Source organism: Notothenia coriiceps, unplaced genomic scaffold (assembly GCF_000735185.1).
Source record: "Notothenia coriiceps isolate Sejong01 unplaced genomic scaffold, NC01 NC01_scaffold00037246, whole genome shotgun sequence".
Classification (NCBI taxonomy): domain Eukaryota; kingdom Metazoa; phylum Chordata; class Actinopteri; order Perciformes; family Nototheniidae; genus Notothenia; species Notothenia coriiceps.
The window spans coordinates 19,684,259-19,698,197 of record NW_011369947.1 but is presented as its reverse complement, the minus strand read 5'-3'; the positions used below and the strand labels follow the sequence as shown (position 1 = coordinate 19,698,197).

General features: G+C 38.5%; 1 protein-coding gene across 1 annotated transcript; it reads left to right on the top strand.

The window, feature by feature from the left end:
* The first annotated feature begins 4,548 nt into the window (after nucleotides 1-4,548).
* galr2b (galanin receptor 2b) lies at nucleotides 4,549-13,458 on the top strand. Its single transcript, XM_010795142.1, has 2 exons — nucleotides 4,549-4,930; nucleotides 9,956-13,458. Exons 1-2 carry the CDS (start codon nucleotides 4,557-4,559, stop codon nucleotides 10,716-10,718), a joined length of 1,137 nt encoding a protein of 378 aa, XP_010793444.1. The 5' UTR covers nucleotides 4,549-4,556; the 3' UTR covers nucleotides 10,719-13,458.
* The last annotated feature ends 481 nt before the right edge of the window (nucleotides 13,459-13,939 follow it).

Genomic DNA, 13,939 nt, shown 5'->3' with positions numbered 1-13,939 from the left:
GTGCTATTTGATTTGGACGCAGGATTTTGGCAGCCCGGAGTTTATACAGTAAAAGAGAGTTTTGGCTGCAGCGGCCAGCAAAAGAAAATTGGATGAGTTTCCTTCTTCTCACTCATTCTCTCCCTCCTGGCACCCCGGATAATGTTGGGTTTAGTTTTCAGAGCAGGTTTTATCTTGTTTGGGGACATGTTGACTTGTGAGGCAGATAGAAGTAAGAAAAAAAGATAAGACAGGAAAGCAAAGAACATCATTAAAATAGTTTTGTGCACTAGGGCCGCTACTGCATTAATTAGAATGGCAACTTTATGCAAAATCTGAAAAGTTGAGTAATCTTTTTTGAACTACAGTTAGATATCAGAGACACTGGCTGGAGAATAAAAACTTGTTTTCGGAAAAGGTTTAAAAAAGATCTGTGTATCAAAAGCACTTTGTGTTATAGTCTTGAGACAAAGCATCTGTCGGAGGAAAACATGAGGGGTTTTTTTTGTTAAAAAAGTGAGGAAGTTTGCAATCTTACCCATGTGTCAGTACTATTAATCTCATGAGCAGCATGTATACAAAAAATATAATTATATAACCAATTTCTGGCTGGACTAGGCAAAGACAATTAACTTTTTCGCAAATGAATCAAAGTAGAAGAAAATGCAAATATAAAATAATTAATTACTTCATTAACACAACAACAGCTTAGACAGCCAATTATTATTTCTTAAACAAAATGTTCAAACTTTGACATCAAGAGCCTTGTTTCACTTTTAAACCCTTCCTTTATTGCCCACCCTTACAATTTGAAAGTTATGCTGAGAAACTAATCTACCGACGCCTTTTTAATTTACACATTGTAATGTCACCGCGCCTCATTAACTTCTTATAAGCTTTTTTCAAGACAAAAACACCCATCCAATCTTCCTTTGGGGCCACAATATTTCACTGAGTTTAGGCTTCTCCCGTGCAGCGGTCCAAGGCTGTGTAAGGTGACATTTTTGGGCCACCCTGATTAGAAACTGTGCCTGTGGAAAGGTTTAGTCACTGCTGAGACATATTATAGCCAGGAATCATTTGACATTTTTCACACTTTGGAAGGTTTGCCTAGAAACTGTGTGCTACTTTCGGCATACACTCAGGAAACAGCAGCCACAGCTTTTTCCAATTGTCCAGTTTACACAGCAGCGTTAACTGAATAGCCGCATAGCCACAAATGCAGCATCAGCTTAAACTTGGTCAACTTTTCCTCGCTGATAAATATGGAAATGAGTGAACCTTGGCTCTGAGCAGTCAGTTATTAGTGGAGACTGTTCTTCGCTGGGTTTTTCCTTTGAGTTAGAATGCAACGTTACTGAAGGATGACATATTGACACATGTTTAACTGCAGAATAATTTCTCTTATGTAAACATGTTCTGTTGTTGTTTTGCCTATGGTTATGTATTATTGTGGTGCACTCAAGCACACTTTTTTTATTTATTTATGATTGCTATTTACTATTATTATACTGCTAGTAATACATGATTTATAAAATGTCCTTTCCTTTATTTGATCTCTGTAATCTTCAAGACACAAGGCTCACCCTGAGGACATAGATTTATCTAAAGCCTAATCTGGATATCACATTTTAAAACCTTCCAATTCCCTTCTTATCCCAAAAGATATGGCATTTTTTCTAAGGGAAATGTAACAATTCCTTAGGGCTAAATCATTTTTAGAATCCTTATATACAGTAATGCTTTACCAAGCTATACAATGGTGTCCTTTTTTCAAATATAAGATCAACTATGATGCATTTGATTTTAAATGGCATTAATAAACGGCACAGTGTCGATGTAACCATTGTATTAAGTATTCACACCGTTAAGCACGGTTATCTAGACATCCCTCTCCAGCAACTTTGGGGCATGTAACAGCAAAAATTAAAAGAAGCACTTTAGTGTCAAGGCAGGATTGACTTATCTCACTTAATTTAAAAAGCTCAAGCTCCTGTGGTGCTTGGATCTTCTAAGAACATACCAATATGTAAATGTGTGACTTTCTTATGGCAGAAGACACTGCAGGCTCAGAGTCTCCCAGTCACCAGTTCAGAAAATACCTTGTACCAACAATAAGAGACGAATGGGATGACTTGAACGATAACAATTCCAACAGCATGCTCAGTTAAGACTGTACTAACTGGTGGTGTAGACAAAAATCACAATGTTGGTGGGCACGGAGAAAATCAGCTCACCAAGGCATATCATATAGCACGTTTCTGAAACATATAAGCCAAAGTAGGCCATACTGAATGCACCGAATGGGCAGAAATTAATAGAATTCTCTACAAGCAGGCGAGGCACATTTCACTGAGAGACACCTGTTTTCATATTTAATCTTTAAACCCAAAAAGGACAGAAGAAATGGTAACACTTTATTTTGATAGTCCATAGTTAACACTCTATAAGTCATCAGTTGACATTTAGTAGCATGTCAACAGTGCATCAGTTGACATGTGTCAGTTGACATTCAACAGCACCGTTCAAACCGGCAAGTAACTAAGCATTAGTTGATGATCAACAGATAAGCAACTAAGGTTCAGTTGACTATTACATTAAGCATTAGTTGATGATCAACAGATAAGCAACTTTAGAGTTTAGTTGACTATCTGTTGATCGTCAACTAATCTAGAGTTGACTATTAGTATACTTTTAGTAGGTTCTCCACTAAGCGTTTGTAGGCATGTGTTAGGACTATCCAATAGAGAACCGCAGTGACGCGTTGTAAAACCCGGAAGTAAGTTAGCATTTTTAGCACTTCCGGTTCCTTCCTCAAAAAGCAATGCATTTTTTCCATAGGGTTTTGGAAAATAGCTCGAAATAAGGTCTGTGTTTGACACAAATTTAAGAGATAAATCACGTTTTGTTCTACTACATTAAATACATCAGCAGTGACCCCACTGGGGATTTTTGAAGAGTTTACGTGTCTGAAAAACGATGGTTGTTACCGAGTGGCTGAATAGGACTANTACCCTTTACCTAAGCCGGGGCGGCGCGACAGGACACGTGCACACTGGATGTCATGGAAGGTTTGTAACCACACTGCAACACTTCAGAAGCTATCTGGGATTTTTAGTACTTGACAGCAGAATGACAGACAATAGCACTGCTCACTGTAAAAGGAAGAGATGTTCTTGGCTAAAAGAAAATCATACCCCAGCTTCGTCACTTTTAAGAAATTATCAGGAAAGCACTCCAGGCTGCTTTGTTTGGGACACAATGCTGTGTGGTTTGGAGAGGAAGGGTGAGTGGTGGCTGTAGGAGAAAAAAAAAAAAAATCAATGGTGTATACAATGTGTGAATTGAGAATAACCTTTTAATATTAATCCTATTTTAATTGGGCTGCATTGCAACATACTTGTAATTAACAAGGATATATCCCTGGATAGCATGTCACAGCAATTAAACCACCTCTCATTCCTGTCTAATTAATACACCAGGACATGACTCCACACTGGGGACTTAATTGGATAAAATCACTTATGGGTGCATGCAGGCCTCGTCAATTTTTTTAGTATTCTTGCATGCTAGAATCCACTTCAAGACACTGGTACTTGCGTCACCATGCTGCGAATGGATCTGGCCCCCTTCCCTACATCCAGGACATGGTTAAACCGTACACCCCAGCACGTGCAGTCCGCTCTGCATCAGCCAAACAGCTCGCTACACCCGCACTGCGAGGGGGACCCAAGTTCCCATCAGCAAAAACTCGTGGGTTTGCTATCCTGGCTCCAAAATGGTGGAATGAGCTTCCCAGTGAAATCAGGACAGCAGATAGCTTGCACATCTTCCGGCGCAGACTGAAAACTCATCTCTTTCGACTCCACTTCGAGCGATTTAATTACTAACAAAGCACTTATATACTAATAAAGGGCTGGCTTATCTAAAGCCAGTTGAGTAGCACTTGACATGTTTGGCTCTATGAAACCTGATTTACTTATGATTCTGTTTTCTTCAAGGTTGTATCTTCCTGGTCGAATGCACTTATTGTAAGTCGCTTTGGATAAAAGCGTCAGCTAAATGCAATGTAATGTAATGTAATGGTTAGCAACTGCCAACTACCAACTGAACGTGTCTGTCTCGTGGGGAAAACACCCGCTATACTCCTGGTGGGTCAGCCTCGGATGGCTGGGAGGATAAGTAGAGTCAAGTTGCTTACTTCTTATTTCCAACTATTTACTAAAGTAAAAACTATGAAAGAAAAAAAAGATTGATGCGTTATTGACGAGGCCCCTTTTGTTCTCTGGACTGGGGCAATCGTTAGATATTTCAGCAACACAATACAAATACATCTTTGACACAACATCAACACTGTAACCTCTCCATATTCAGTTGATAGTGTTTAGATTATTTTTGGAAAAATATAATGCTGCCCATATGTTACACATTGCATCCATAAGAAAAATGTAGCAAATGTAATTGCACAGCAGTATTCTCAGTTGATGTGTTTTAACATCTCCAAGGAGACATAAAAAAGCAATCAAAAAGACGTGGTTATATTTTTTCTGTCTCTTTTCCTTTTTCAGACTTGCAACATGTCTGACTTTGAGGATTTCAGTAGGCAAGCAGGGCAGACTAATGTCTCTGACAGCTACCAGCTGAATCCCACCAGCGTGATCGTGTCTGTGGTCTTCTCCCTCATCTTCCTGCTGGGCACCATCGGCAACAGTCTGGTGCTGGCTGTGCTGCTGCGGAGCGGGCAGCTGGGATACAACACAACCAATCTGTTCATACTCAACCTGAGCGTGGCCGACTTCTTCTTCATCATCTTCTGCGTTCCTTTTCAAGCCACCATCTACTCTCTGGAGGGCTGGGTGTTCGGATCCTTCATGTGCAAAGTGGTGCACTTCTTCATCAACCTCACCATGTACGCCAGCAGCTTCACACTCGCTGCTGTCTCTGTTGACAGGTACGTTAGTTATTATCCTCAGAAGAGAAGGTATTTAATTGTTGTAACAACAAATTACTTTTTAAAGATAATGGTGACCTAACTACCAAGCTCATGTGTGCCATTTGAAACCATAATTGCTTTTAGAATGTCTTTTAGATAATTATTATAATCACATGTTGTTCCTGGTTCATTTCCCATGGTGCCCTTTGCTTCCTGTTTGTTGCAACTAGATGAATGATTCTTTTGATGATTAATCTATAAGTCAGTCATTTTTACAATTAACAAAACTAATTGTTTTGACATTTTCACTTGATAAATTGCAACTCTTATTCAATTATCATAGTGAAATGTAGTTTGTACTCACTTTGGTATCTCTATTTTCCTTTGCTTGTAACGTCTCAGAAATGCACATTGAGAGGCAAGTATCAGCTGTTAAAAGGTAAAATCTGTGAAAATATCATTATAGCAACCATTAAAGGTCTAAATTCACTAATTCATGCATACCCGTAGACTAATTTCTCTTCCCTTTAATTAACTCTAATTAATATTGCCTTTCATTCGGCCATATTTAAAGCTTTCAGGGTTATGCGTTTTGCTGCAGCAAAGGAATTCTTCTGTCCTCCACATAAAGGTGAAAGAGAACGGATTCATTAATTATTTAAAAATTCAAGCGCGCATTTTATCGATTTGAAGGACTGAAAACATCTATGCTAAAAGCAGTGCCAAAGCTGTTATACATGTTGATGGACGGCACTTTACAATAATAAGGTTACAAAATTATAACTTAAGTAACTGTCAGCTAATGCCTGACTCATGATATTTTACATACTGTGCAGAGATGCATCTATTTAAACAGCCTCTTTGGAAGCAAAACTGTACCTATATGTTCTCATTGAAATTAATTAAAATCTGCGACAGTCCTAGTCATTCATCAGAAATAGAAATGAATTAACACATGAATTAAGATAAATTGTAAAAAAGTGCACAAGGGCTTATATTATAAACGTAGTATGATGACCATGCTCATGCTCTAAACGGTCTTGTATATATTTTTGCAGTAATTTTGTTACACAGATGTATTGCTCCATTTATCAATGTTTCACCTCTCTAGAATTTATTCTAAAAGATTTCTCCAAAATACCACATTTAAACACCTACAGTAGAGGAATGCCAGATAATATCTCATGAAGACCAGAGAATAACTCATGCTGTGATTTGGTGTCAAAAACCTTTTAATGGTTGAGATTTTTGTTAGAATTGTATGTTTTGACGAGCATTCTTGTTCTGGAAACTGATCAGAAACACCCTTATTGTCAGTATATCTAGGGAAGTCCTTCATCAAGAATCTGAATCGTCTTAAATTCCTCACTCTGTAGTTTTTGATTATCCTAGAGCTTTTAATTTTAGGCTATAGTGCAGTCAGTTTGCAATAAATGGCCTCACTGCAATGAAATGGCTACTATGGAAACTAGCATCACCACCAAAGAATAAGATGAAAACAAATATTAAGATCACTTAAGAGTTTTACTTATGCACCAGCACTTACAACGATATTGCTTGTTGAAGGTAAATATGTCAGTACTGTTGTTGTTGTTGTCCTTAGTTTGAATCTTTATGGTTTATTGCACTTATTGTAAGTTGCTTTGGATAAAACCCAGTTAAATGCTATGTAATGTAATGATTAAATGCACAAGGCTCCTGCTTGGCCAGTTATACTGAATTCATCAAAAAATGTATAGGGAACCCAGCATGCAGAAATATATTCAACAAGAATAGGCTTAACACATTTGTACTGTATGCCAAAAACTGCAGAGTGTTGCCCAATCTGAAAGGGATTAGCATAAAGTATGCATGACTTTAAAATGGAGCCTTGTGGATAGCACCTTTTCTCATTCAGATTTGAAGTGACAGGTCAAAGCACCCCTGTAAATACGGCCATGCCCTTTTTTCGCCTTCAGAATCTAGCTTAACTGTAGAGCGTTGTCTATTTATTGTTTATCTAGCATTGCATGGTACCTATGGATTATGTAGGTTTTTTGGTTTCATATGATTCCAGTAACTTCACTATAGCTTTAAAACAGAGCCTGCTACAACATCTGAAAGACAGAATATCAGCTCAGCCAAGGTTATACTCAGCAGAAGCACCCACTAAACTTTCAATTTGTAACAAGAAGGGCTCACCTTTACTTATTCATTACTTCATACATGAGATTACCATGACCTGCCTTACCTCTTTCCCCTCGAGTTCACAATAATCAAGAAAATCTGCAAGGAAGCTTTTATTCAAGTCCCCGCTCTGTTTATTCAAGCTATGACTATACGTCACACATTTTATTTGTCTCATCTGAAGATGAAAAACAACCTTGGGAACATTGAGAACAGCAAGACCCCGGAGGTAGAACAATTCAGAGACCCATAAGACCTTACAGAGGCGCTGCATCTCTAATTGGCCATCTTATGAGAGAATCATGCATTATCCTTCCTGAAAACTACATCCCTTGCAGAGTAAATGCTAAGCCCTCATTATAGTTTTTGGAAAACATTGTCAGCTCAGTCAATATGGACAGAGTCAGTGTGCAGCTGCCCTCTGCTCACACTGGCTGTGTTTGAGGATGCAATGGATTTTTCAGGATGCCAGCTAGACCCAGTCCGGAAAAAAGCAAGGACATCTGAGTAGAGATGTGAATACATTTCCGCTATTTCCTCCTTTTTTACTGTGTAAAAAGTAAAAAGGCAGCAGCAGGTACACTGTTCATCAGGTAACCTCAGCAGGAATTAAATCACAGAGTGAAAAGCAGCACACACACACACACACACACACACACACACACACACACACACACACACACACACACACACACACACACATTCAGACACACTCAGTCTTTTAATGGAAGCTATTTGCTGCTGCAATGAGCCTGCAGGCAAGGTCAAACGATTTACTGTGATTTTATGCCAGTTCCCATGCGAAAATGATTCAATAAAATATTAAAAACATTGCTGTTATTTTTTAACTAATTAGGGGGTTTATTTGCACTAAAACTAAATTATGTAAGGTAACAGTAAAACAGCCAGAGATAACAGGATATAATGATTTATATTTGTGCAAAAATGCTTACAATTTAAAAATCATCTTCAGAGATAATTGTTTACACTTTGTTTAAAGTGTAAGCAATATATTTTGTTTGCATCATAAGGCAACATTGCATAATACCCTCAACATTTCTTTTTTTTTTTTAAACTACAGTTCTGCACCTCCTGTTGACTCTGTTTTCAGCCTTTAGGAAAGACATGTAAAAGGAAAAATCTAGCTGATCACAGGTCATTTTTAGAAAGGGAGGCTTTTTTATTGACTGTTCCAAAAATGCAGCGCACGCACATCCTTTCAGACGGTGAAATTCTGATTCAACAAGGGAAATATCACCCAGGAAGAGTTACTACTTACAGCTTGGGCAAAAACTCCCAACCAATGCAAAGCAACCCAAAGTAAGAGACAGACTTCGGTGAAGTGTTTCAGAGATGCAGAGAAATTGTCACTTATAATTTGGCTTCGAGTTGAGCGACATACCCAGGGTACCACTTGAATTACAATATGCTGAAAGGCTATTATGGCTTTTTTGCCCAATAATGGCAAATAAAGTGCCTCTTCAGACAATTGATAAAGACAAGGTAGAAGTAAACTAAATTAGTTAGGGGAGGATAGAAAGAAAAGATAGTCCATTTGTGAGCTATTATGCATAATATCCTGAAGTTCATGTCTATGTGCCTGCACTTTTTAAAGGGGGATACTTTGAAATTCCATTTCACCGAAAAAGTGGTGATTCAGAATCTTGTTCAACACATTCCCATTCTGCATCTTGTCAGACATTAACAGACAGATCATTTGCTCATGTTTTCTCATTAATCTGTCAATTTCATCCAAGCTTCCAGATAAATGTACCCACAGTTGTGGACCTCATTAGGGACAAGTAGGTTCACTGATCTGCTTTGGTCCTTTCATGTTGGACGTGGAGTGCTTGGCCCCATTTCAGTAAGCTTTCAGAGACCAGAGAGGTTGTTGCCTCTTATTCTGGAGAGCTATGGCTGAAGTGTACTGCAAAAGCACATGGAGGAGGAGATTTATTTTCACGTGACCTGCCTCTCAGAAATAAAGAATCCACAATATTCCCTGTGTTGAATATGGCAAATACAGTTTTACAAGTTCACAGAGTAACATATCAGGTGACGATGAGTCAAAAACGTTGCCAATCAGTGCGGTGACAGACTATTGAAAGACTTCTCTGCCAGGAAAACATCAGGCTCTTTCTTCATGATAGTACATGATGGATGGTGGGATTATCGTCGACCTGCTGAGCCACATCTAGACACAGCACAACGCATGGTTTGTGCTTTTGTCATGGCTATACCAAGGGATGTCTGTGCAATCAGATTAGACCTTTCTGTAGATATAACAGCCAGTATCGCATATTTCCCTAAGGTGGATTTTATTCAATAAAACCCACAAACGGCTGAATGATCATTAGCTAACACAAAAGCCTCAGTGTGAGCAAGAGGGCTCGTAACACTGAGTGTGGAGGAAGATTGTGAGGTCGCTCACTCACATTTAAGTCATAACATGCAAGGTGAAACTCTAAAACAAGCCCTAATGTATTGTACATTTACTTTAGATTTGGAGTGGACACCAAGAAAAATCTCTTTGTTAATCACAATGCATGAAAGCACATTTTGTTGGGTTGCACTATGAGTTTTAAATTGGTCTAATGACTCCCACTGCATGGTCTAAGATGAACTAAACAAAAACATATCTCATAAATCAACAAAGATGTTTGCCCCCCAGAACACCTAATTACTTCTTCTGAGATTTTAGTTTTATTGAGGCGTTACAGAAAGATGGGCACCTGCCGATTTGATAAGAGTCTCTAATTAAAAAACGCATTAGACTCTTTCAGCCTGTAGTTTTCCCACTGGCTCAGAATGTCCGCTAATTATCAGCTTCATGTGCTTCAATCCCACTTCAATGTATATTTTTTTACCTCTTTGTAGGTATCTGGCCATTCGTTACCCGCTGCGCTCCAGAGAGCTGCGGACCCCGTGTAACGCAGTGGTTGCCATGGTGATCATCTGGGGTCTTTCTCTGGTCTTCGCGGGTCCGTATCTGAGCTACTACGACCTGATCGATTACGCCAACAGCACTGTGTGCATCCCTGGCTGGGAGGAGCAGAACAGGAAGTTGCTGGACACGTGCACGTTCCTGGTCGGCTACGTCATTCCCGTGCTCATCGTGAGTCTCTCGTACACTCGGACCATCAAGTACCTGTGGACGGCCGTGGACCCGCTGGACGGCATGTCGGAATCCAAGAGGGCCAAACGCAAAGTCACAAAAATGATCATCATCGTCACGGTGCTTTTCTGCATCTGCTGGCTGCCGTACCACGTGGTGATCCTGTGCTACCTGTACGGAGACTTCCCTTTCAACCAGACCACGTACGCCTTCAGGATCCTCTCCCACTGCATGGCCTACGCTAACTCCTGTGTCAACCCCATCGTGTACGCTCTTGTGTCCAAGCACTTTCGCAAAGGCTTTAAGAAAGTGTTCAGCTGCATCCTCAGTAAAAAAGGCAGAAACAAGGTCCACGTGGTTCACGTCGCCAACACCGTGCCCGGGTTTGAAGCCGGCTCCACGGAGGTGTCGCAGATGAACGAGGAGCACGTGCGACAGAATGAATGTGAAATGATAAACAGGCCTCTCCCAGAGCCCAGAGAAGCCACGGTAACACTGAATCTGCCCTTTCAGCGACAGACTTAACAAGTGATTCAGCTTTCCTGACGGGCTGAATACAGATTGCCTTATGTGAAAGACGTCGCAGCTGATATTCTCGAGAAAAAGTGCTAGCTTCTCATCACGACATTCACAGTTCTGGTAGCAAACAGAAGATGAGATTAAAAGAACATATTGTATTATTCTTAAAGGGGGCATATCGTGACTTTTTCAGTGACAACAATGTGGTGATCTGCAGTGCCTACCAACCCACAAACTGTGAAATAGGACAACCCAGTCAGTATTTTGGGGGCTCAAGAACCATTCAGAATAGGCTCCCCTTCCTGTGTCACATTAGAATGTATCTACACGCCCATTGCTTGAGAACTACTTTTGCTGTTTTTTACGTGTTAGTTTAACATTAAGGCATTTTAATACATGTTAAACCTCTGTGAGCATGACATGTCCCCTTTAAGTACTACCAAAAATCTGTTTCTTTCATCATCTTTTGTACTTACCACTGTAGCATGTCCCCCTAGAGCAGATACAAACTCATAAAAGTATTTATTAAAGTGGAAACTTCTCAGTATTTCCTACTGCCTTAACCATGGCCTGCTGCTGGGTGTTTCTGTCAGTATGAGAATCTTCATTATTCCAGCACTTTTAAGAGCAGTGCAGAATGTGTCTCATAAGGTTACAGTTATGTTTCACCTTTTCAAATGGTCCCAAAGATTTTCAAAGCTTGGCGACTGTGAAGGAAAATTAATGTTAGCCAGCACCATTTACTTTTGGTTTGACTTAAACGGGGTTTGATGCGAGTTCAGGGTCATTGACTATGTTTACATGCACAAAATATTCAGGTTTTGACCCTTATTCTGAAAATGAACTTTTTCTTACTTCCTACCACATGATTACACAGCTAACCAAAATGAATATTCCCTAATATTATCCGCACAACACAGGCTCCATCTGTCATCCCTGCAATCAAGTTCTTCAAATGGTCAGCTTTTTTTCAGCATTTCCAAAAACCTAATGACATTAAAGTCTTTCTAAATGTTCAGAACTATGAATCATTCTCCTAATGTTGGCAGAAATTGGGGCTCTTCTTACTTTAAGCATGCATCTGCTGTTGTTTGTCCTTAAGTTCCAGAGTCCTAACCTGGAAATAGCATTGTACCACTTTCGGTTCCCTCGTCTCCAAGTCAAAGTTTTTTTTAAATGTGTTTGTGGTTAGAAGCTTGACATAGGGTCTTTGACACAATCTGAAAATATGTTTTAAATGTTGTTCTCAGACATAAAATACGTCAGTAAATACTCAACTTGTGAATGTTCAAATCTTCTTAGTGTCTTGCAGTTACTGAAAAAGACTACAAAGCGTCATCACTCCGACACAAAAGCGCCTTTAGCTTAGCAGTGGTGATGTGCAGCCAGGTGACCATAATGCGGTAGACCTACAGTTAGCTTTTTACTTCTGGCAATCGTATTTACATTTCATAAATTATAAATTATAAATATGTGGAGATTATCCTGCTGAACAAAATGTGATAATTATCATAAACATGTGTTTGACACAGAGCTGTTTTTCTTCAATATTCGGAAATCCAACCGTAAAATCCCACTTTTTGTCAAGGGTTCCCTTTGCGTTGCTAACTTTGGGGTCGGCCTACAAAAGTACAATACAATACCCTAAGTGAGGCGCGTATTTCAAATCCACACAAAAAGGGTCTTAAATGTGAATATTATTGGGATATCCTACTTGATCGGAAAATGCTCGATTGGAATAAAGCTTTAATCGAAATACCCACAAGGAACCGCATCACATTTGGAATATTGTCATATATCGTCATATTCTGAATACTTGTGGATGTAAACATTGTCAAGTGTGAAGGAATAGTATTCCTCTGCAAAGTGGTGCTTCTCCCCACTGATGTAAAGTGTACACGTTTTATCTCTTATGTGATCTTTTCCTCACATAAGCTCAGCTGCAACTGTAATCTTCTGAAAGATCTAAAGTCTGACTTTGACTAGTTTTGAAAGTGCTAGTCTTTTATCAAGATGTATTTTGTCTAACTGGAGCTGATGTTATTTGGTTTTTGTTCAATCTTGCATGCAGATGCTGTTCTGTATAAGATGTTACTGGTATATTTGAATTATATATGTTAATACGTGCAAACAAGATATTCAGTTATACTTCAATCTGAGCATTTAAAACACATCTTATTGGAATGTATACAAGAAGTTCAAAAATCAGGTGTTGAATACTTTTAGTAAAAATATTAAATATTTGATAAGTAATTAACCTCAGCAGAATAACTTTTGGACCCTAAAATGTACTTGTATTTTGCAATGATTGTATTCATGGCATGTTTCTCTTGTGTAAAGTATATTTAAATGAACATGTTTATCAATGAGTGTACTTTAACATGTAACAGTTTTGTGTTTGAAAATATTTGTATTTTGTGAATATAAAAGCTGTGAGATGATCATCATTTACATGCTTTCATCTCCTTATGCCAGCAGATCTGTGTTTTTCTCTCTCTGTGTTTTCCTGTAAGCTTGTGTCCTACCTCAGAGCAGTGAAAATAAAAATCTCTTGTCTTCTTGTTATTTTCTGTTCAGATGCAATTTTTTTCTGAGGTTCTAATTTCCGAGCAAATCATCCTCTTTTGCACTGACCTATTTTCCTTGAGTTAGTTTTCTGTGATTTTGGCTGTTGCATCTTACAGAGCATGTTTATTTCTTTTTTAACTCAACACCCTGTAGATTTTACTCAGAAATATATATTTATCAAAAGCAAAATGTAATACATGTTTAAATGATAAAATAAAGATATTTTCAGCTGTGAAATGTACTGATGGCTTTATTCAATTCATAATATGCACATTGTATTTATTATGTTTATTGGTTATACACACTGCATCAAATCCAGATATTGAAAAAAGAATAAATATGTCTGAGGAAAGGGAAATGTACTTCCCATTTGCTCAAAGAGAAAAACAAATGGCAACAAAAGCGGATTAATAAAACGATGGTATTATTTAGAGATATAAACCAAAGATAATGCGAAAGAGCATACAATAAGCACAAGAACTTACCAAACAATAGACCCATAATCTTAAAGAATTTTTAATAAAAAACGGTTTTAATATAATAAATACACAGGGAAGAAGGAGAACAATTGTTAGCAGTAGAAATCTTATTTCCCAGGCTCCCTCCAACAATGCTCATTAAAATGTAAAAAAATCTATACAAGAATTTAGTTTTTTTTG